General features: G+C 39.5%; 2 protein-coding genes across 2 annotated transcripts; both read left to right on the forward strand.

Moving 5' to 3' along the window:
• Positions 1-594: 594 nt before the first annotated feature.
• On the forward strand, positions 595-1,308 carry LOC137276901 (forkhead box protein B2-like). The gene has a single exon (XM_067808550.1). It carries the CDS (start codon positions 595-597, stop codon positions 1,306-1,308), a length of 714 nt encoding a protein of 237 aa, XP_067664651.1.
• Positions 1,309-14,649: 13,341 nt separating this feature from the next.
• LOC137276902 (forkhead box protein B1-like) lies at positions 14,650-16,039 on the forward strand. The gene has a single exon (XM_067808551.1). It carries the CDS (start codon positions 14,650-14,652, stop codon positions 15,772-15,774), a length of 1,125 nt encoding a protein of 374 aa, XP_067664652.1. The 3' UTR covers positions 15,775-16,039.
• Positions 16,040-25,725: the final 9,686 nt, after the last annotated feature.

Here is a 25,725-nt window from a genome sequence, read left to right on the forward strand (position 1 = left end):
CCAATCGGAGCAGATGGCAGGAATCATGCATTAGAGATCACAGTTAATAGGTTCGACATCGGTCTAATTTACATATCAATGGTCGCCTAATCTAGAAAAAAAGAGATCTGCAAAGCACGTGTTAAGAGGATTATCTGGACGGGACAATATAAACTTCGCCGTGGAGATGGGTCGGTCATATCTCTACCTACTGAGGTAACACAATTTCACCTGTTGAACGTTGAGTCTGGAACCATGCATAACCCATCCATGTTTCAGTATGTGTTAACTACGACTTCTTGTGGAAGACATGAGGCTACATCTGGTCAGCCAACACCTCCTGCACACTCCGTCACAGTCATGCCTCAAGCCGTCACAGTCAGTCACACCCCCGATGGAGACGACGTCAGATCAGAAATCACTCATGGCTCTGTCCAAACTCAACTTCCATCTTCAAACTATGACAATATTCTCCCTTCCCCTCCGTCATCGGGATCGTCAAATGGAGACGGAGACATCAATCTGGACAGTTTCTCAGGAACATCGACACTCTCACAACAAGACAGACAATTTTCCAACAAGAAACCTCCCTATTCCTATGTGGCTCTCATCACCATGGCCATCGAGAGTTCCACTTCAGGCATGATGACTCTCAACGACATCTACAGCTACATCATCAAGAGATTTCCCTACTACCAAGACAACCAAAGGAGATGGCAGAACTCCATCAGACACAACCTCTCCCTCAATGATTGTTTCGTTAAGGTTCCCCGACCCCCAGGGAAACCAGGCAAGGGTAACCTGTGGGCTCTGCATCCATCTTGTGGGGACATGTTCGGTAACGGCAGTTTCCTTCGTCGTTCCAAACGTTTCAAATCGGCACAAAAGCAACGTCGTGATGATTCTCCATTCCACCCTGCCAGTTCTTATAGACAGTTACTCGGATTGTATGGGGGTCCATCTCCTTACACAGGTTTAGTCGGCACCATACCCCAGGGACTGACCCAGACACACCCTTACAGCACATCGAGCAAACCTGATTCCGGTCCTTGGACTGTGGGATCTCCTACAGTCTACACTCAACCAGCCGGTTACTACAACGCCAGCAGCATCAACAGCTCACTGACCGGCTCCCCTCTCTCCAGCTCTCCCTCTGGAAGCTCATCCCTAAGTCGAACATACGTGCCACAAACTTTCCCACCCTCTTCAAATGTGAATGACTATTCCAGCAACTACCTGTATCCACACATACAACAGCCAGTGGCGGTTTCTACAAGCGATATTGGTTACAACTGGAAAATGAGGTCTTCGAGGTCATACGTCGCTTAGATGTGGGTTCATCACCGTTGTAGTGATGCCGAAGGCTGATGAATAAAGTGCTATATTAATGTTAATTCCATGATGATTTTTTGAATAATACAAATGTTGTACAACATGAACTGAGAGTGATACCTCAAAAACAATAAATACAAGCAAAACTACTGATTGGTACATGTGTTATCTATTCATTTCTGCCGTGTTCATACACCCCCGTGCAGACTGCAATCAACAAGAAACTCTTACTGCATGAACAGTACAGACTAATGAGATCTTGCTTCCAATATAAAGGATGGAATAAGTGCGAACTGCAGGGTATGGTTCGTAGGAGTTATGAATTTGTCCTTGCTCTATGAAGGACAGAGAACGTGTATCAGTACTGTATGTATTACACACCTAGTCAAACGTGGTTTCTTAAGAACAAAATTACTAAATCTTGTCAAACAATGTCGTACCTTGCCTTATACACATTTACATTCTGCATATTATATATTTGGGATGGCAAATATGATAATAAGTGGGGCGTGTAAAATATTCTAGTCTTGCATAACATGCTCATAGTCGTTTTGACAGAAGAGAAACAACTTCTGAAAATCGTGTGGAGTATTGAATTAATGATCCTCAACATAACCTCATGGAATGAATGTGGTAAGCGTTCAGGTTTTGACAAAATACGCTTACCCCCAGTTCATGAAAAAGGAAACAAATGACAGTGGCGATAAAAAACACACTTCATCAAGATCAGGTTGTCTGTTCTGGAATTATCAACCTCAGGGTTGCCGAACTTTATTATCCTTGATTCGTATTCAAGATAATGTGTAGTATCTGTTTGCTTACACTGTCGAAATACCAAAAAAAGCTTTAATGTAAACACAAACTGAAGATACTGGGAAAATATCCTAACTGCTACCTACTCACTTGATTCTAGGGGTGTAATACATGAACACGTTTTAAAAGAAGTAAGTATTTTCAAAGAAATACAATGTTTCAGATAAGTTCGGTAATGTTCCCTATGGAATGATCATATCGCATTATCCCACTCGTATAAGTGCATGGTTTCATTTAATTACAGGAATATTTTTTAAAAGAAGTAAATATTATTAAATAATAAGGACAATACTTCTTTTACAACAGCATAGTACTAATCCCTTAACGCCTAACCGCAGAGCACCATTCCATTCTTGCAAGTTCTGATGATTTAATTGATTTAAGCCATGATGTGCTAAACTCGTAGAGGTTATGAAACACCCTTGGAATTTGCAGGGTAATTAAAAGGCGATCTATGTTGTCAAGGGAAACAGCTTTTAATTACACTCATCAGCGTAAAAAAAACAACATTTAGAAAATTTGAGGGCCGTCCTGAATGTGGGAGTACAAAGTATCATGATGAAAATGCAGGTGTGAGCACAAAATGTGATAATATTATAAACGATATGCGGAACAACGATATTTTAGGATGTGACACAGTGTGGAATCTTCCAGAGGTAGTATGAACAGTGCCTCCCACAGAGAATTATCGATTACAATAAGAACGTTTTAACGAGATTTTTCCTTTTTCTATCAATGCGTCGGCCTTCTGTGAAATTGAGCTAAGACGTCTGTCTCGTGCAGTAATGTCACCCGTCGCTGTCGTCATCTTACTTATTCACATCCTCTGACCAAGAGAAGGTAAAGGGTGATAAGCGGTATCAGGTAAGCCAGTTAAGAACAATTGGTTCAGTTTTGGTATTGCTTGCTTAACGAAGCTGTTTGTTCTGTACGGGTAAATTAGAAAGTTAAGCAAACAGGAAGCAATCTCAATTTGATCAAAGAATAATTAGAAAAGGACGAGCTTAACCCCACAAGCTCCAATCCAGTGTTGATTGAGTCGTGTACATATCAAATACACCCCATCCTAAAATTTACATCAAAACAGTATGTCGTTTTGTTCTCGTCCTGTACTCGTTTCATCACACTAGCAGTGCTTACAACATTGCTTAGGACATGAATTGTTAGACGGGCATCTCTTATACCTTGTCCGAGAAATGATTGGTTCTGTACCGACATGTCGCTAATACGGGAGCTGTAATGGATAATTCAGGTGTCTACTTGGTGTAGAATATATACATGTACATATGTAATATATTGGCACAAGGAATGTGTCAGTGAATAAATATTTAGCACGTCTAACTTGGTGCAAACCCAGCATAACCAACACAGAGTTACAGACGATATGAACATTTCTAAATAGTCCTAAGTAATCTTCTGGACAGAATATTATAACAAAAAATTGATCAGAAAATTTTGCCAACTGGTGTATTTTTTTTCTAAATACATGTACTAACTTGGAAGGGTCTGGGGTTTTTTTTATATATTCAAGAAGAATAATCCACACCTAGACTGCTTCTGATTGAACTGAACTGAACTTTATTTACACTCCGGTCGCGGCATTAGAGGTACAAGTTTACATCTTAGTCCAGTACAGCTTAAATACAGATATGCAACCTAAAGTGGTCATATATACATATCGCTTGAGTGCAAGAATGAGCCGTACACATATTTAACCAGTTAATAAACAATTATACACTCATGAGTTATTAGTTATTTTTTGTGGTGGCATTACTTATAATGAGACATTATTTTTGCAAAATATTGCTAATTTCCTAATTGTTCCAAGTTTGTTTGAGCGGAAAAGCTGGTTCATTTTGTTCATATTTGGGTTTCTATAGAAACAGCTGGTAATATATTTTTCCCGTCTTGTGTAAAAGTAAGGCAAATAAACAAATAGTGAAATTCAAATCCAGTATCGTTGGCATCACAGAGAGTACATAATCTTCCATTTGTTTTCCTCCATCGTCCGGTTTCAGTTCTGAAATTAAGTAACGCCCCCGATTATTATAATGTAATATTCGTATTTACTTCAAATTTCAATTCAGAGTTTTTAAAAAATATAATGTTAAAAAAATGTTATACAAGAATAGCCTATTATTAGCGCCTCCGGAAGATTTTTCTGTGTGTGATATCCATGCCTGTATGTTGATTTCTTTCGGTCTGTTTACTAGAAGGGCTTTCAAACTATTTTTTAATAGGACATGTGTGTGTAGTCCAAAGATAGCTCATTCCAATTTTGCCCAAAGTGTCCTTAATACATGCAATCATTATCTAGTCATTTATAAGCTAGGAGAGAAAATGTAGGAGCCTTTCCTGTGATGAGTTTTCCCCAAAAGAGTGGCATTCGTGTTTTAATTCCAATTTCCAACGGATATTTCCCCAGTTCCCCATAAAGCATGAATGAGAGGGTGCTTTTCTTTAATGAGAGAAGTTCCTTTAGACATATTAAATGAACAATGTCTACCCAAGATATGACCAAAGCCCCACAATTCACCCAAAAAGAACAGGGGCAACTAAGCAATTGACTAATCGTAATTGACAATCACAAGACAACTTCAGTAATCTGGCTGCATGTTGTTTCTGCTGTTATATGTTCCGACAATGTGACACAGCATGGATTTGATTTGTTGTGATGTCCGTGAGTGTAGAGACAGCTCATTTAGCGCACCGTTAGGTCCATTAAAATCAAAATTCGTGCAGACAGATTGCATGAGAGACACATCATACAAATACATTGTATAACGATATTCGTGTTTAACTAGAATGTACAGGTACTATAGAGATTAGATTGTCCGCTTACCATTTTACGGGAACCAACAACTATCAAGCAATGTAACTTATTCTTAAACACCACTGTGCATTTTAACGATGTGTTACAGCGATAATCTCTATACAGTCTCCCTGGTTATAGAAACAAAGACAGGTTCAACTGGTGTTTGGAGGGCCATATATGTAATAATGCCATTATTTAGCCAGCAGCAACTCTTTCTGCCTCTACCTGCAGCTGGAAAGTTCCCTCAACTATCCCGAATGCCATATTTGCTCATTATACAATTGTGTTTTAGAAAAGAAACAGTTTGGGATCGTTTCGGTTCCAGTAACATGTATCTACATAAGCTCGCCCCAGGATTCTTAAAGACGTGTAAGTAGGTTTGTTTTAATCTGTGCAGTAAGACTTGCAAGTCGGCCTTCTGTGAAATTGGATATAGACGTCTGTCGAGTGCAATAGTCACCCGCCAATGTCGCCATCGAACTGATTTCATCCTCTGACCAAGAGGGCGGTAAAGGGAGATAAGCGGTTTCAAGTAAGCCAGTCCCGAAGATCGGATAATGTTCTTCACTGCTTGTTTAATAAAGCTGCTTGTTCCTTACAGTAAATTACGAGGTTAAACAAACAGGAAACCGACAAAAGGTAATCTCTGTTTGATCAAACCACAATTGGTAGCGGACTAGCCACAAGCTCTAATCCCCAGGTGATTGAATCTTGTTATACTGACACATCAAATACGCCGACATTGTCATCTAAAACGTTAAGATGAGGAACATACGAGTCCTACTGACATGGAAACAGCGTTTAACAATATTATGTAGCCAATTGTTTTGTCACTTCGGGGAACATATGCTCAGGGTATTACAAATATGTAAAGTTTCGACACAAAGGCGAGTGTGTTTGTGTATACATGTTAACAATGGTAAATTAAGAATCTTAATAACCTTAATAACCTTAATTTAACAGCAAAAAGTGCACGTGCAATTACACAGCATATAATCACCATATACTCTTCCCATCCACAAACTCGACAAAGCACGATCGCCACTGTATTAGCTTTTGACACAGATTGGATGTTGTTTCTGCTGTTATACGTTCTGACAATGTGACATAGCATGGTGTTGATTTGTTGTGATGTCAGTGAGTGTAGAGACAACTCATTTAGCGCACAATTAAGTCTCCCCGTTACGATTACTTATGTCAGTGTAACCTGAGGTTTTTGTAGGAAACATAAACGACATTTATTTTATTTAATCCTGAAACATTACAAATACTATTTCCCAATCCAAAACAACACCCACAACCCACACCAAGGTGTCGTGAAACAATAAAAGCACAATGCATGATGCATGCACACCCATTCAGTAATTAAAACAGTTGTAAATCAATATGACAATAATTTTACTAAAGGTATTCTTTATTTAATGTTTGACTATGAAGCCTTGAGTACATTACCTTGATGTCACCATTGGGGTCACGGTGCCGAAACTAACATTTCCTCGTGCATCATAAACCGGGTCATGAGATGGCAAGGATTTGTTATCTGTGACATTTGCATGATATGTAGTGACCATTCATGTCCAAAATATAACTATCTGTGTACACGCATGATTTGACGTAATTTTGTGTGACCTGCAGTATGTATGACTGGCCATCTTCATACCAGCATAAACATACGTGTGTTTCTATAGTTAGTTACCATTTCAATACACATAATTCAACCTACTCCAATAACTACAAGACCTTTCTTAAAAACAGGTAGCATGTCATGGAGCAGACATGTGGGTCTGAATCAATATTGACCTTGGTATTTATTCCCACAGAACACGGACCACAGGCCCTGAGGAGAAAGTAGATTCCGCTAGTACGTTACCTGAAGCCCCTGGGCAGAGATTATGATGCAGGGTTTGATGTACATAATTTGGGTGGCCTGTGAAGAATAAAGGGGAAACAGTGATCCGCCAGTTTGTAATTAGTTGCAAAATAATTGACAGTGGCGTTTGCAGCCTCAGCTCAATCACAGTCAAAGTTGAGTGTGGCAATAATTAAAGATTTTGTACTACAATCGATATGCTGAATAAACGAGAAAGTTCTGAATGCCATTCGAATACTGCCAACAATCAACAACCTTTGCCTCAATGATTGTTTCGTCAAGGTTCCTGGGCCTTAAGGAACCCAGTAAGGGTAATCTGTGGGCTCTGCATCCATCTTGCGGGGACATGTTCAGTAACGACAGTTTCCTTCGTCGTTCCTAACGTTTTATGTCGACACAAAAACAACGACGGGATGATGTAGGTGTTTCAGCACCAGTAGACAAGCTCCCATGTTTCACCAAAGATGACAACGTCTGAGACTTGCATGACATCTGGATTTCTGATTTCATGATTTCTGGATTCAATAAGCCGACACACCTTGGTTTGGAATACGATCAAAACATGCAAACACGTGTTAAACTGAACACATCTACTCCTGCTACTTCTTCTATGGATCTCAGCCTCTCCTGCACGTCAATGGTCTCAGATGCTTCATACAGATATCACCATGTGTACATACAGGTTGCGTCAGAAGAACAGAAACAAATCTTTCTTCGTCGATATCCCAGCGTGTAAAATGTAAAATGTTCATAAATACTAAACTCGCTGAATAGGTTTATCAATGGATTATCAACTTCTCTATATGTTAATAACATTTCATCATTTGTATATACAACGGTGACCTTTTAGTACCAGTGGAAGTGAACATCAAATTACACACACTTCTCCCTGAAGATATTAGTGAAACGTGTTGGAGAAGATCCTTTATCAAGACGTTTCGGAGCTAATTATTTCTCCTCCACTCATGTTCGTCAACTTCTGAATGCCGTCCAAGAAATTCAGTTGTTTGACGTTTAACAGAACATAACCCCATTACTCTTATCGCATGTTGAGAATTACAGGAGATCAGAGTTCTGATAGTACCCAGTTTATTTACTTAAACCTAATGAAGTCCCTTCAGTGATTGTTGTGAAAGGTGGCCCACCTGGCCAGCGGCAAAATTAAAGGGCACTCAAGCCGGAACTGAACCCTTCACATTGTGTCCGAGCAGTACAACACGAGGTCATGTCACACTGGCCTCGTGGATGTCGTGTTTCACTGTGCGGCGTTGTGTCCCAAGATTCGCTTGCAATAGGTTTGGATCCAGAGTCGCTGTGATTATGATCCAGCAATATTCCATTTATATGCGGGTGGTCTGTAAATAATCGAGTCTGGAGTAGACAATCCAGTGATAAGGATATCGCAGCAAAATTGGCTAATGAACCTTCAGCTGAGAGATAACTAATGAAGAGTGTTGCATCAAAATATATCATAAGAACATTTACAATCGGTTTAATTTATCTATAATTTGTGGACATAATTCGATTTGACAATAATTAGGACGCACCCTGTCATGCACACTGTATGGGCTGTATAGGGTATTTGTTTCAGAGTCTGGACTATTTTCCATTAAGCTTGTTCAAAATATTGTTTTATCTAATAAAGCTTCGTCTCCGGTACATTAGGAGACAAGGCAAACTGAAAACGACAAATATCTGACCTCTTGTACTTGCAACTGATAATCTCACTTTGATAATTGGTAGCCGTCTTCTACTACTCCTTATCTGAGCTGATTAAATCTTTTTAACTGTGTGAAACATCAGATGCACCGACACCGTCAGCTGAACAATAGAGTGATGAAGCAGGCTACAAACATACAATCTTTGTAGCCCATGTTTAGTTTGATTACATCTAGTGTGGAAAGTATTTCAAGGACCAAGAATACATAGACATGTAACCCTACGTTACACATACATGTACTTCGCAACTAAGACATCTGTAAGCTTATCAATGTGCATGTGTTTACAAACAGGATACACTAACACCTGAAGAATGCAATGTGCAAATAAAACGGAAGGTCAACACGTAGATATTCGGCATCTACACCCGAGTTGTGTGCAGGCTATATATTCGGACAGTAATTAAACATTCAGTTTCTGGTATTAAACACTTGAACAGGTCAACTACAATACACCGTGATGACCATTCGCGCTATGGTGTCATGTACCAAGGGGGTGGTTCTATGGATATACAACTTCCTAATTATGTTTCACACCAATTCATAAATGCCACTCAAAGATGTAATGTGCTGGTACAGTTTGTTCACTACAGTTGCTTGTATGAAAATGATTTGGGAATTATTGTCTATCCAGGAGGACGTGTGGCTCTGAAAGATTGGGTGTTCAGCGGCTAATGTACCAAATACGTTAATACTTAAATTCAACTTCTTGAAAAACATATGAATTAACACTACCACAAGCATCACGCTAATGAACATACAATCACGGTGTACAAAGTAAACTGCGTCATATGAAAACATATAGTTATGATAGTGTTAACTTGTCATGTTAGTGTTTATAATACACATTATTCAAATAGGCCCCGTGGTTTCCCTTTCTCGCCGCGCCGTGATCCACTGTGTAGTTCATGTTCTTTAGGTCCAGTGGCTACTATTTGATAACTTCAGTATTTAGCAGGTCTATGATGTACAAATCAAGCTGGATAAGAATAAATTACACGTCCATCCTTCTCCTGGAAGCAACCTGCATGTCACAGACCTGTGAAAGTTGCTGAACCAATATTGATATAAGCGTTTGACATCAACAATAGGGGCCCCAGACTGGCATACTGGACACACGCCCTGGGGTGGGGATATTGGGATGCAGTGTGGCCACCATGTGAAGCCCATGGGTGGGGATTTGGTTCAGGTGTGACGTACATCTTAAAGTCACGTCGTTGGCAATGAAGACGTGTGAATGTCACCAGCTTGGCGTGTAATTAGGAGTGTGCGGACACGTTAGGGGCGTTAGCTCAACGTATGCGTCATGTTGACCTTATGCCAGTTTCTGGTAGCCTCTCTATTAGAGATACTAGTAGATAGTAATTTTACTGATAGCAGAGGTACTACCAATAAACAAGTGAACAGGATATCCTGAATGAACGACACCTTTACACTCACTCGTTATGAACACTTGGCAAATGTCTATTTACTTGTTTTCCTTTACAAAGATTTTTAATTCGGAAAGTCGTTAATGAAGAATGAAAACACAGTCTTACACACGTTCATCTTTCACTCTTCAGTCACTACAATACCCGCTGATGTCTGCAGCTTTTCTTCGTCAGTTTTAGAATTACTCGACACAAAGATCTTTATGTACTTGACTATTGTTTTTGTTTGTCATGAGTGCTCCAAAAACATGATGATGGCTCCCGTCTCCAAGAAACGTCCCAACTTGCCCGAATATCAATATGTAGGTCAATATACCTCATGGCTGCGATGACATGATCCTTATCAAACAGACACCTGTCTATACCGTAATGTATGTCTGCCTTGTTTTGTCTGGAAAAAAGTGTATGTGTGTGAGTGCATTTGTTTATTGGTATTAATCAACTACACATGATTATTGGGTAGCCTTGTGTGATACTGCTTGAGCGGATATTACAATAAGGCTGATGTATGAAGTTGCATTTATGTTCATCGATATTGCACTCCCGAGATGCTGTCGTACCGATTTGGTCAATACGTCCCCTGACAACCACACCAACAAGGTAATAATTGTTCTCATTAGACTGACGATAAGTATGTCTGTACACAGAGACGATACTAAATTTTCTAAAAAATCATTTATGTTCATTTTAAGCATTACATTTTTTAAAAGTGTGTGGGCAAGGTTACAACCAGTCAGCTCCGTGAAGCTTATACATAGTAATCTACTTACAATTACAGACACAATGGGTGACTAATCAAGAAACAAAGGAGCTCTGTAAAGTGTGTGACAAGGGGATTATCTTGACGAGCAATATAAACTTCATGGTAGAAGGAAGGGGGTGAACATTACAGTTGTACTCGGCTGTATGTTACTTCAAGAGTCATGTATATCCCATCCACTTTGAGGGTTAGCGAGAGTTGTTATCCCCAAACGACCCGATCGAGTAATAAAATGACAACACTAACACATTTTACTCTGATCATAACTATACAAAACTAAAATTAAGATTTGGTGACAATTTACTTACAATCTGACAGAAACACAAAAAGTGTGAATATCAGCCATGTCGGAAAATATGGTCACCATGACTACGCAACCTATCTGACTGCCACACAGTTCTCACACAGATCCTAGTACTGCCTATGTAAACCACCACTGGCGACTGCATCAACCCTATCACCTGCTAGTCTCCACCTCATACTGGCAATCAAGGAATCCTCTGACATTAGCACTGAGTGCCTGCGTCAATTCCTATAGATTTTGAAGAGAATCTCTAACTTGAACATGGTTTCCGAGACAGCCTTAAAGATGTTCAGTGGGGTTCAGGGTGGTGTGGTAGCCTACTGGTTAAAGTGCTCCCTCGTCACGACGAAGGCCTGGGTACAATGTGTGAAGGCCATTTCCGGTGTCCCACGCCGTGATAATGCTGGAATATTGATAAATGCGGCATAAAACTAAACTCACTCACTCAGTCAGTGGGGTTCAGGCCATGGTAATGTGTCGATTGCGTTGTTCTGCACACAGGCGATGTCGGCTTGGGAACGACAAGGTCTAGCAATGGCATTCATGAACACCGGAAGACTGGTAAGTGTGTCAAAATGTGACACGGTAGAGATATCTTGCACTTCCTGTTGATAACACTGACCATTACCGTACCGGGTACTGCGATGACATACGAAATGCAACCCCCCACAATTGCTTAGCCATCATCATCTTCTCCTGGTGATATGCCTCGTTACTTCTCCATACTCAACAACGGGCGTCAGTAACATATAAAGAACCATACGTTTTGTCCTCAATGTAAGATTCTCTAGGTACCTGCACAACACTGGACGTTCCTGTCAGTACCTTTCTGTGTGACTTTCCATCAGACCTGCCCTCGGCCGCCTTCTGATGGTACTCCCACTCTCAGTCTCCACTGCCACTTCTCCATTTCTTTGGTAGTTCTTTGACAGTCAGTCATCACGGTCATTGGTCTTCCTGGGTCTTCTAGTTCTCGGACGATCACCAGTAGCCACGAGCGTCCTCATTATTATACTAGTAATCGTGTAATTAATGTTAAAGTTAGCGCTGATGTTGCGACAGGACATTCCTGGAAGCCTACATCTTGTCATATCAACAAAAGTGAAAAGCTTGTGTACAGCTGTGTTTTAAGAGAGTTCTGAAAACAGTACACATACTGCAGTTATAATTATTCTGCCCCAATATGCTTGACGCCTTCCCATGGTATGGTTACCTGTTGGGACCAAACTTTTAAAACGTGCCTTTCGATTGAGATGGTGCTTAATTAATGATCATGTGTCTCGATACAGTTCTAAATGGTTAAGATATTGAGAACTGCCCAGGTATGAATAAAACACACTTATATAACACCATTATCTATTCACGTATATAGTTTACTGTTTACATCAATAAGTGTTTCCTTCCTGCCAAAACGTTTACGAAAGGAATCATTAAACCAACGGTTATGTAGAGCTGATGACCAGTGCAGATGAATACACTTCAACAATTGTATTGCTTACAGAAATATGCCATGTCAATTAGCTTTGATCAATCAATAACGTGTCTCATGATGTCTATACCGATGCGGTAAAGTAGAAGAGGGTGTTAATATCTTGTTACAACAAGAACGCTCGCATGCAGTCATGGACTGATTGAAACATACGACACAAAATGACGACAATTTTGTTTGAGTATCGACGGAGTAATCACTATCGCAACTTGAGGTTAATTGGCAATGGTGTCACGTTTACATGTTCCAAAGGCGTTCTGGACCTATTTTTTAAAACAACTGTAAAGCAAAAAGCGTTTAACTCAGAAAATCTAATACTGTCAGTGTATGTTTTAGTGCTGTGGTTCATAATGAAAACATGGATAATGAAACATTGAAGAAAACTAAAAACTGAATTTCTTTGAAGTTTGCACCGAAACTAAAGGTTTACACCTACCACAAGGAGAACGCGGTCCGCTGACTCCACAGCGATTACATAAATCGCGTAAGCCACGTTTAATGAAAAAGGAACGAGTCATTTCATCTTAATCCAATTTGTAAATTACTTCCGACAAAGGTTGAATGTAAACATAGGCGTAAATACTTATGTGCGGAAGGAGCATGTCTCCCTCAACAAGATGTAAATCTCTTATACAAATTAGATTAGGTATTTGCACGCATAAACACTGCAAATATTTCATTTCTGAAGTTACCGCACTGTATTCTTTTTAATTCGGAAACAATGAACAAATTATCACATTGATATAGCTGTTGGTTCCCCGTGAACTTTCTACATGATCATCTGTAACGCTGATTAGTCAACGAACCTAATAACTTCGTCATATTGCCAACACGAAACTTGTCTTTGTTAGGTGCAAGAACACATTGAGGTAGACGAGGACACCTACGACACTCGCTTGACCATGACGTGTTTAATTCAGTTTAGTAACTACGCAGACATGTGCCTCATTGACGATTTCACCAGGGGCACCAGACATACACATGTCAGTATGCTGCCGGTCAATATTGACGATGACAATCACTTTCAACATACACAAATTTACTGAAACTGACGAGAAATCATGAATGGTCCCATCTCTTATAACCCCAAGGGAGAGGGGTTCGTTACAGACAGTGAGCCCCAGGGTGGGGATGTGACCGTGCACTATGTTGTAGGCTAAAGAAGTGGGAAGTTCTATTATACGACGTGTGTAATTAGGCGTCTGTGATGATTCACTTCTGACAAAACTCCTGTCCTGGCTAACAGAGACATTGTTGAACGTGATGATGCAATACAGTTACCGACAGTGTAGATTATAGGCAGCTCTAATCTAAGTCTAATCTACAAGGTAAAGTCTGGACATCGAGGTGTTCAATCAATTAAAATTTTAACAAAATGTTCCCCGGAGAAAGGATTTCCGGGTTCCGAGTGTCTTGCAGTTGATGAGTCCGTTTGAATCAAATATACGAATGCTATGAAAGTTTACATCAGAAAACTTACCTTGCGTTTTTTATCTGACACAAAACGATTCTCAGCTCACTTTCCAGATCGAATATAATAAATAGACAGTCTAAACAGCTTGATACATTCGTCAATGGTCGTGTTGCAAACATATTGAAGGTCGGATAAGTTTGACTTTTAATAAAACAAATAACTATAACACAGTGTGACTATTTTTGGAGTACTTCACATCATATATATGTCATTATGCTACTAACTTTTAACATTTTTCAATCAATGCAAAAAAGAGAACTTTTAAGGAGATATTGTGAAAATAGTAATGGTCTTACCAAAACATTTATTTCTGGTGTATTGAATCGTTAACAATATCATTAAGCTACTATTTGCAGAGCATGTTTACTACCTGCAATAATACTGAGTCCCAGTATAGCACCCGTAAGGGGTGTGGAATTAATATGGTAACTAGCCAATCAGAAAAGGGGAACAAGATTTAGACTAAACTGGTTTACGATTGGTCGGATGTAGGGGAGCAGATTATCGAACAATAGCGGCTTAATCTATGAACAGGGAGCACGAAGGTTGTGTATTTTGTGGATTATCTCCACGGGGGATATAAACCATGCCGTGAGTAGATTTGACAAACACTTCAAGTTTGGAAAGTGAAATCCCACACATCTGTTAGATTTGATCTGTGCAACATGTTGCTGAATCAAGGTCAAAATGTGTTCCAATATGGAGGCGGAGCAGAAGACAAGTCTTCCTGCATGATGTCGTTATCGCATGCCATGCAGCAGGTACCTCCAATGTCAGGAGCGTACATCATGTCCACACACACACCTTCCCTGTCTCTTCCTTTAATGTCTGGCATGACGACAGGGATAGCAGACGTAAAATCAGAAGTATCTCCTGGAGCAGAAGACACACGCGACAACCTGCATCACCGAGGGCCTTCAGACGACCACAGCAACCAGTCATCACCATCGCCGTCATTATGTTCCGATAACGACGAAGAGGATGGTTCAGATGAATATTCAGGTACATCAACTCTGTCGCAACAAAATAGACGCTTTGCCGAAAATGTGAAGCCTCCCTATTCTTACATTGCATTGATTACCATGGCTATCGAGAGTTCATCCACTGGTATGATGACCCTCAATGACATATACAGTTTTATCATGAAGAGGTTTCCTTATTACAAAGAAAACCAGCAGAGATGGCAGAACTCCATCAGACACAACCTTTCCCTCAATGATTGTTTCGTCAAGGTGCCCCGACCCCCGGGAAGACCAGGAAAGGGTAACCATTGGGCTTTGCATCCATCTTGTGGGGACATGTTCGGTAACGGCAGTTTCCTTCGTCGTGCTAAACGTTTCAAGCTGGCACACAGACAGCGCCGGGACGACGCCACCATTCACCATGTGAGTTCTTATGGTCATTTCAGTCTCTACGGCGGCCCGTCCCCCTACCCTGCTCTTAACACTCTGAGTCTAGGTTCCTTACCACAAGCACTGAGCCAGCCCCAGCAATACAGTTTAGGTAGCAAACCTGATCCAAGTAACTGGACTGTGGGATCTCCTACAGGCTACTCTCCGACATCTGGCTACTACAACGCCAACACTATGAACAGTTCCCTGACGGGCTCTCCACTGTCCAGTTCTCCTCCAGGCAGCTCACCTCTGGGTGGGGCATATATGCCCCCGGCCCCTGCACCCACTGCAGGAAACAGTCACCCTCATGCAACCTACCAAGCTCTACAACAACATTTCTCTTGTGGACAATACTCCGCCTATCCTCACCTGAGAATGGCGTCAGGGTCACCTTGATGTAGTGGCCTATTACGGAGGTTCTGGTCTCTACCATGTTTCATGAACTACTACACCTACCGTTATGTGGGATAGTATCGAAACAGACGATGTGAATCACATGAAAGTGCTATATACTACCAGAAATATGTGTGGTGATGTTTGTGCACATTACAATACCAACAAAGACTTGGTAATAATACGCAAGATAAACACAGTATGTATCTAACACTTTATCTGTCTCTTTGTTCCAGTTCATTATGTTGATGAATAGTTTAAATAAAATTTGTTAGATTTCAATATTGTCATGTTTTAAAATCCATGTTGGAAGCTAACAATTGCTCTGTGGAGTTTTCATGAAATCGTGACAAGAGAGCACTGCATAATACCAGCATCTAATATGTTGACACATACAGGCTAGATATATTCTATGGCATGTAATTCTTGCCATATTCAAGTGTCGTAGTGCGTCCAAATGGCCCACGTGTTTTGTCTGCTTGGTGTGCATCTTGCTGTCGCTTGCAGTGCTTACCTCTGCAAAGCAGCCTTTCAGTAGAGAGGAACATTTGTTGCCTTCAGGCGACAATCCGTGGTATGTGAAGCTCAGTCAACAATATTATTCCAAATACTTGCATGGTGGTTGGACAATTGACTCTATTTATGTACGTAATATTTTTTAATATTGTTTAAAGGGTAAATGCAAGTATTTTATAGTTAGATATCATGCGACTACAGTTTTGTTTTTAATTCTATACTCGTATTCATCACCAGTACTTCTTACATAGGACCCAGATTCGTCCCATTTAGGGTATATTGTTTCAGCTGCCAACTTCAACTGGTAAGCTGTGACATGATGCTCGAAATGGAATAATGAATAGCACATGCTTGAAGAAAGCTTGCTAATATTAGGCTCTAAAACACACATGTAAAGTCACAGCAGTGAGTATGTCAATGTGGGATTAAATACATACACGTTAGCAATGTGTCTATCAACATGAGGTTTGACATATAAACGTTAGCAATGTGTATATCAACATCAGGTTTGACATATAAACGTTAGCAGTGTGTATATCAACATGAGGTTTGACATATAAACGTTAGCAATGTGTCTATCAACATGAGGTTTGACATATAAACGTTAGCAGTGTGTATATCAACATGAGGTTTGACATATAAACGTTAGCAGTGTGTATATCAACATGAGGTTTGACATATAAACGTTAGCAGTGTGTATATCAACATGAGGTTTGACATATAAACGTTAGCAGTGTGTATATCAACATGAGGTTTGACATATGAACGTTAGCAGTGTGTATATCAGAATGAGGTTTGACATATAAACGTTAGCAGTGTGTATATCAACACGAGGTTTGACATATAAACGTTAGCAGTGTGTATATCAACACGAGGTTTGACATATAAACGTTAGCAGTGTGTATATCAACATGAGGTTTGACATATAAACGTTAGCAGTGATGATATCAATATGTGTTTAAACATAAAAACGTTAGCAGTATGTATATCAATGTGGGATTAATCATATAACCTTTAACAGTTTGTATATCAATGTGGGATTAATCATATAACCTTTAACAGTTTGTATATCAACGTGTGGTTAAACACATATACGTTAGCAGTGTGTATACCAATGTGATGTTTAAAATTTAAATGTTTGTAGTGTGTATATCAGTGTGGGGTGAACATATAAGCGCTAGCAGTGAGTAGTGAGTGAGTATGGTTTTACACCAGAAAAAAAGCCAGATTTATGGGTGTCAAGTTCTTGGCTGTGGACACCACGACGTTTAGGAGTGCATGCTCCTTCTTCGCATCCAAATGCCCTGCAAAGATTTTTTTCACCGCTTTTAGCAATATTCCAGCAATATCACGGCGGGTGACACCAGAAATGGTCTTCACACATTGTGTTCCTGTTTTGACGCCGGACGCCTTAACCATGAGGCTACCACACCACCCCTAGCTGTGTGTATATCAGTGTGAGGTTGAACACATAAATGTTTACGAATCAAGAAATGAAAACTGCTCGTTCAAAAACACGTACATTTGCAAACGCGTTTCATGGAAAATTACATATATCAACATTTAGACAGATATGTGATCAAGAACGGAACAGAGATTAATGCAGCAACAAAATTAGAGATTTCGGATGTCATTTCTGAAAGTCTGGCTACTACACTGAAGTAATGGCAGACAAAGCTATTCCTCGTGATCTCTCATGTTCTATGGTTTCGGGTGGAATAGCCATTTTAAGTAATAAGCAGTGTAAAGAGGAGGCTGAAGCTGTCTCAACTCTCACAAGTCATGCAATAGCAGTCAAACATCATACTGATGTATTTGTTGTTGGGTGTAGATTGGCTTCGACAAATATCCCACACTCTGCTTATTGTGATGCACTTAATGAGGTTTTAGACATTTATCATAACCTATGTCAGCTTGATACTGCTGTTATCATGGGTGATCTCAATGCAGATGTATATAGACACCCTTTGTTTACTCTGGCCAAGTATCTCAATAACACGATACCTGATAGATACCTTTCATACGTTGTTAATACTTTACGATCTGGTGGACCCGGATTTACATGTCGATCCAAAAATAACCTCTCGCAAAGACTAATCGATTATTTTCTTGTTTCATCTTGGGTACAGGGCTATGTTACAAATTATGAAGTAACAGACTCAAGCCCTTGTTCATGTGCCTTGTCTTATGTCCCTTTCAGAACACGTCTTACGTCGTGACGATTTTCACCAAAAAACTAAACAGTCCCAAACTGGAACATGGCTAACAGGGACAACTTTGATATGTTTGAACAGGAAGTAGTAAGATAACTAACGATGGTTTTGTTCTCGGTGTTTCATGTAATGTGCATTCCCTCTTGTAATACAAACCAATAACAGTCATTTGAAAATATGATCGTTCGTTAAACAACTTTTATCCTCAGTGGAATTACATTCTGAGGATTCAGTGTCACTTTGCTATCTACGGAAATATCAACGTGTTTGTTTGTTTGTTTATTTGTTTGTTTTAACCTGAAAAGGATCATACCATGAAACTACTTTATCCTTACACATTTTCACATGAAGCCAAATTTGAGCAAACTATGATGCAATTTGCCAATGCTGACTCAGAACAAAATAAACAAAAATTGTTTATCCACATGTCATGTATTTTTAGGGTAGCATTGATGTATTTTGAACATATATTCTGCTACGTTTTCAGACTTAGCATCGTTTGGCAAATTCACATTCACGTCATACTTCAGATCAATGCGCGTTAAAACAAACACATTAAATCAACTTGGGTAAGGACACTTACACTCTGTCGGTTATTTTGGAGGTATGCGAAGAAAGTGATTATTCGTTATACAAATGTAACCACTGTAATCAGTCAATTAACACACTTTAACTACCACTGAACTCATTTGTCTTCCTTTACAATGCCGCCCAGGCGACCCATCATTGCCTTGCATCTCGCACCTGTAATGAGCTTGTGCGACCTATTGTCAGATATAATTGGGATATTATCCTAGGGAAGTACGGGTTTTTCTAAGGCTGTATGTACTGGCCTCACACCACCATTATCCTTCTTTGCTGTCTACAGTGACATGCCTTTCCACCATAATTAATATCGTTCATAGGCTGTTCTAATGTTGCATGCTAATCAACCTGCCTCTTACACTACAAAAGAATAGCAAATTAGACCAAACGTACACTGGTGGAAAAGGCAACAAAGGCAATGTTTTTCGCATTAAACCAAGGTATTAAACTTAAACTTTCCACTGCTTGTCATTTGAAAGTATTTAATTTTATGGTCACCGCTGTTCTTTTATATGGATGTGAGGTCTGGGGTTTTGAAAATATCTCTTGCTTTGAAAGTGTTCATCTACGCTTTCTCAAATATTTAGTATCACTCGGGAAAAGTACACCTAAGTTTATGTTATATGGCGAGTTTTGGCAGATTCCCCATTGTAAATGTTATTAAAAGCAGAATGGTATACTTTTGGGCTAAACTTTTAATCTGAAAATCGTCAAAAGTGTGCTTCTTAACATATAAATTAATATTCAAAGATTACGTATATGGAAAATGTGAACATAAAATGGTTAATGTATCTCAAAAGCATTTTCGACGATCTTGGACTGAGGTTCATCTGGAAATCCCAAAAGTTTGAAAGTTTATCTTGGCTTAAAACTGTTATCAAAAGTAAATTAAGAGATATATATCAGCAAACATGGATTTCAGCAACTGAACCCTCCTCCAAAGAAACCATGTATAGCATTTTCAAAAATCCATTTCTCAAATTTGGACCATACCTCAATTATATATATAATGAATGTCTTTTTTAACACCAATAAGCTAGGAACTTTAAGAAAACTTTCAATTTTCTGTAAAATAGTTTTGGTTCTATTTAAGAAATAACTTCAATAACATATATGTAACTTCTCTCAATGTACTTTGTATCTATCATACAGTTTGTATATAATTTGTACAAATGTAAACACTATTCATGTACCTCTTATGCTGCAGCTTTGCAGCCTGAGTGAAAATAAAAGTTCAGTTCAGTCACTTAACCAGAAAAACGTCATCACTGAGGGTTGACCATCTCTAGTTGCTGAATCCATTGTGAACAATGGTCCAACTACGCCTGAGGTCCTCCTTGTCATAGCCTTCCCATGACTCCATCATACAAAGTATGCACATAAAATTGAGCAGTCTGGGATATTCAGAATTCCTCTTCGTTAGATCAGGGATAATCTACAACTGTATACGGTATCCCCGATTAGATGTATGAGGTGTTGTTGGTGTTAACAAACGTGGGTTCCGTACCTGTCCGTATTCTTGTTATCTATCTTTCCTTCCCGTTATCCGTCTTCGCTCCAGCAGCACCACCACCCCAAAACACACACCCTTTATCCTAACCCTTAACCCCCACCTTATCTCCCCTCCACACACTCACACCCCATCACCCTACCCCCTCATCTCCCTCCCCGCTCCACATACACTCATACAGACACAAGCACATCACCCTAACACACACACACACACACACACATACACACACTCACCCATCACCCTACCTCCTCACCCCTACACACGTCTGTCTATCTATCTCAAAAGTCTGATTCCATTTCAGTATTTTCACACTTGACTAATAAAAACAAATAATAACTTATGCAAATATACTGTATTACTTAATGTTATCTTGAACGCTAACCCATAAAAGCAGTATTGCTGTACACATTTGCAATTTGCAAGAAACAAACGTGTTGTGGGTATTATATACATCCGAGTTAGGAAAGTTCATAACTGTTTATTTGCTTGTGACTACATTTCTCTAGGAAGGACATTACCATATAAACAGTGAGATCATAATGACAGTAAGACACAGTCATTGATTCATAATCTTTTCCTGGGGACTTCTATCGCGTGAAAATGTTTCAGTTGGGATTCAATATTGACATCTGCCGTTTACATATTTTGCGAGTGTTCCCGACTTTCTACATAAAATGGCTCTTCTCAAAACGCCTTTTCCGCGGCCAAACACACATATTGACCCCATTTAATACCCCTAGCCAAACACTCAAAACGACCCACGGGATGTTTGCATAGTAACAATAGCAGACAATTAACGCAGTAATGCAGTTACAAATTTTGTGCAAACATTGGAAAATATGGCCTTACCCTAAGGGGGAATAACTCAGAGACCATAGACGGGTGTGCCTCGGTGGTAATGCATTAGATAAACAGGATTAAGTGAGAATGAAACAGAGTGAGTGAGAATGGCCAATACTACAGCTTTTAGACCCTACTAATAACGTCACAAAGGGTTTTCTGGTCAAGCTTGTCAACCCGAGCCTTATGTGACAAAACTGTCGTTTCGGCATGGCTGAAAACACCCGCGGTCAAATTCATGAATAAGACCATTTTCATGTAGTTTGTACCGCTAATCTCATTCCTGCACATACTCAAATCTGTGTTGCCCGTACGAGATTCATGTTTTAGCATGTTTCCAACCTTGTTCTCCTCAATCTTGCATGACCACTAAATACTGTTGATTTTGTTTCAAATTTACACATAAAATTCGTATTTTAAATGAGTTAATACGCTAGTACGGCCACTCCAGTATATATATATATATATATATATATATATATACACACACACACACACACACACACACACACACACACACATATGTGTGTGTGTGTATGTATGTGTGTGTGTGTGTGTGTGTGTGTGTGTGTGTGTGTGTATATGTATATTGCAAGTAAAGTAGAATGTGACTGTTGACAAGCTTGCGTTGCCTTGTTCGCTATCTCGTATGCCCTCACTATTCATTTACATATTTTTATTCTGTATTGAATGATTTTAATAAATGGGGCCCTTGTTAATACAGAAATGTTTGTGTGACTAAGTATCTGTCGATAAAAGCAATGATATAATGTTCTTAGGACATCTTTAATTAAGAACTATCAGTCCGTGTATACAAACTGCATTGTAATGTTTGTGAAAACTGGGACCTCTTTAAATAAGCGCTATCAGTCCGAGCACACAGTCTGTATTGTAATGTTCGTGATAACTGATCATGAGACCCCTTCAATAAAGAGCTATCAGTTCGAGCACACATTCTGTATTGTAATGTTCGTGAATGGTACATCGAACTGGCCTGCTGAACGTCCTCACATCAATCTAATTTAAGCACCGAAGAGCGGAATATTACCCGAGAAGACAGAATAGTACGTCTCATAGTTACCATGGACACGAGTGATAGAGATGCCGTCCGACTGGCTGGTGGATAGTTACAATTATTACGTATTGTGCCAAGGAAGGTATACCTCTGCTAGTAACAAGTATTAAGTATTGTACCAAGGAAGGTAAACTTCTGCTAGTTACAAGTATTAAGTATTGTACCAAGGAAGGTAAACTTCTGCTAGTTTAAAGTATTAAGTATTGTGTCAAGGAAGGTATACTTCTGCTAGTTTAAAGTATTAAATATTGTAGCAAGGAAGGTAAACTTCTGCTAGTTGAAAGTATTACGTATTGTGTCAAGGAAGGTATACTTCTGCTAGTTTAAAGTATTAGGTGTTGTGTCAAGGAAGGTATATTTCTGCTAGTTACAAGTATTAAGTATTGTGCCAAGGAAGGTATATTTCTGCTAGTTTAAAGTATTAAGTATTGTGCCAAGGAAGGTATACTTCTGCTAGTTTAAAGTATTAGGTATTGTGTCAAGGAAGGTATATTTCTGCTAGTTACAAGTATTAAGAATTGTGCCAAGGAAGGTATATTTCTGCTAGTTTAAAGTATTAAGTATTGTGCCAAGGAAGGTATACTTCTGCTAGTTTAAAGTATTAGGTATTGTGCCAAGGAAGGTATATTTCTGCTAGTTACAAGTATTAAGTATTGTGCCAAGGAAGGTATATTTCTGCTAGTTACAAGTATTAAGTATTGTGCCAAGGAAGGTATACCTCTGCTAGTAACAAGTATTAAGTATTGTACCAAGGAAGGTAAACTTCTGCTAGTTACAAGTATTAAGTATTGTGCCAAGGAAGGTATACGTCTGCTAGTTTAAAGTATTAAGTATTGTACCAAGGAAGGTATATTTCTGCTAGTTACAAGTATTAAGTATTGTGCCAAGGAAGGTATACCTCTGCTAGTAACAAGTATTAAGTATTGTGCCAAGGAAGGTATATTTCTGCTAGTTACAAGTATTAAGTATTGTGCCAAGGAAGGTATACTTCTGCTAGTTTAAAGTATTAAGTATTGTACCAAGGAAGGTATACTTCTGCTAGTTACAAGTATTAAGAATTGTGCCAAGGAAGGTATACCTCTGCTAGTAACAAGTATTAAGTATTGTACCAAGGAAGGTAAACTTCCGCTAGTTACAAGTATTAAGTATTGTGCCAAGGAAGGTATACGTCTGCTAGTTTAAAGTATTAAGTATTGTGTCAAGGAAGGTATATTTCTGCTAGTTACAAGTATTAAGTATTGTGTCATGGAAGGTAACCTTCTGCTAGTATTAAGTATTGTGCCAAAGAAGGTATACTTCTGCTAGTTACAAGTATTAGGGAAGGTAAACGTCTGATAGTTGCAAGTGTTACCTATTGTGCTTTGGGTGGTAAACAGAAATGTTGCAAGTTAGTAATAGGTAATAAACTTTGTGTTGAGTTGGCAAACCTATACGTCAGTAACATCTAACAAACTTTGTGTTTGGACTGGTAACCTATACGTCTGTTACACGTAAAACGATTATGATAGCGATTTTAAAATGTAAATTAGCAGCAAGTATTGTGTCAGGGATAATAGAAGGATAGCTATTACAAACAATACCGATGGAGCATGAGGTTCTTAAATCTAATCTAGTTATAAGTAATACATGTGCCAGAAACGACAAAATTCAGTTACAGTTAAACAATAACTGTGCTAGAGATGGCAAAATTCACGTAAGAACTTGGTAAAAAACATCTAAGAACTCCTGACTGTTAATGTAAAAGTAAAAGGTAAACGTCGATGAAAGTAATTCAAATAACCCTCAAACTGGCGTTCAGTAAGTCACGTGTCAAAGTTTATGTGTGAGTGAGTTAAGATTTAGAGTCACATAGGCAATAGCTCTGCCATATCGTGACTAAACCTAGTTCCAAATTCAGAATACACACACATATGTATGATATATAAAACCTTGTCAGCGATGAAACCTTATGACGAGAGGACCTTGTAATTAGACATACCAGCAGCTGATTAAAGCCTCCGCCGTGTGAGAACCCTGCTAGCGGCTAATGACCTGTCAGCTATCTCTCTATTCAAATATCTGTGAACCATTCTCCTTATTCTTCTTACAGAAGGAAGCCCAGATATTTGAGATCTCTATGACAATCAACGCACACGAAACTCTGGACAAAACTCAACCAGTTAGATGGACATCTTTTGACTATTAACGCAGCAGGAAATAAACGACTCCCTTAAACATAACTTTGATAGACTACAACTCACATTGTTCTCAAGAACAGCGCCCTGGCCTGATCTGGTCTGCAAGACTCCACTCTAGTAACCCTTGGTCTACCGAACATCGCTGGAACTATATTGGTCTGCAACACTCCACTCTAGTAACATTTGGTCTTCTGAACGCCACTGGAGTTATACCGGCCAACAAGACTCCACTCTAGTAAACTTTGGTCAACTGAACATCATTGGAGCTACACTGGCCTGTAAGACTCCACTCTAGTAACTTTTGGTCACCTGAACATCACTGGAGTTATACCGGCCTGTAAGACACCTCTTTTGTAACACTTGGTCTACTGACCATCACTGGAACTACACTGGTCTGCAAGACTCCACTCGAGTAACTCTTGGTCAACTGAACATCACTGGAACTATACCAACCAGCAAGACTCCACTCGAGTAACCCTTGGTCAACTGAACATCACTGGAGTTATACCAACCAGCAAGACTCCACTCTAGTAACCCTTGGTCTACCGAACATCACTGGAACTATATTGGTCTGCAAGACTCCACTCTAGTAACATTTGGTCTTCTGAACATCACTGGAGTTATACCGGCCTACAAGACTCCACTCTAGTGACCCTTGGTCAACTGAACATCACTGGAACTACAACGATTTGCAAGGCTCCGCTCTAGTAACCTTTGGTCTACCGCACATCACTGGAACTATATTGGCCTGCAAGACACCAACAGTAACCTCGACCCTGGTTGTCTACAGAAGTATAGCCCACTTTCTGAAGCTACACACATCACAACCATGAATTCTACTCATCTGCCAATGACAACCATCAACTCTAGTGGTGTACGGAATATCACCCACAACGCTGATGACCATCAGCTCACCGTTCTCGATTCCAGCGTTCTGTTTACCACACTCAACGGCCTGGAAGTAACGACTGGTTTTCTCCTGTTGAACTTATTCATCCTCTTCACTGGAATTCTAGCTCTAGTGCTCAATAGCTT

Source organism: Haliotis asinina, chromosome 3 (assembly GCF_037392515.1).
Source record: "Haliotis asinina isolate JCU_RB_2024 chromosome 3, JCU_Hal_asi_v2, whole genome shotgun sequence".
NCBI classification, from domain to species: Eukaryota; Metazoa; Mollusca; class Gastropoda; order Lepetellida; family Haliotidae; genus Haliotis; species Haliotis asinina.

Excerpts from the sequence above, each read along its gene's own strand:
- LOC137276901 (XM_067808550.1), top strand. The coding sequence starts at position 595 with ATGGCCATCGAGAGTTCCACTTCAGGCATGATGACTCTCAACGACATC.
- LOC137276902 (XM_067808551.1), top strand. The coding sequence starts at position 14,650 with ATGTTGCTGAATCAAGGTCAAAATGTGTTCCAATATGGAGGCGGAGCA.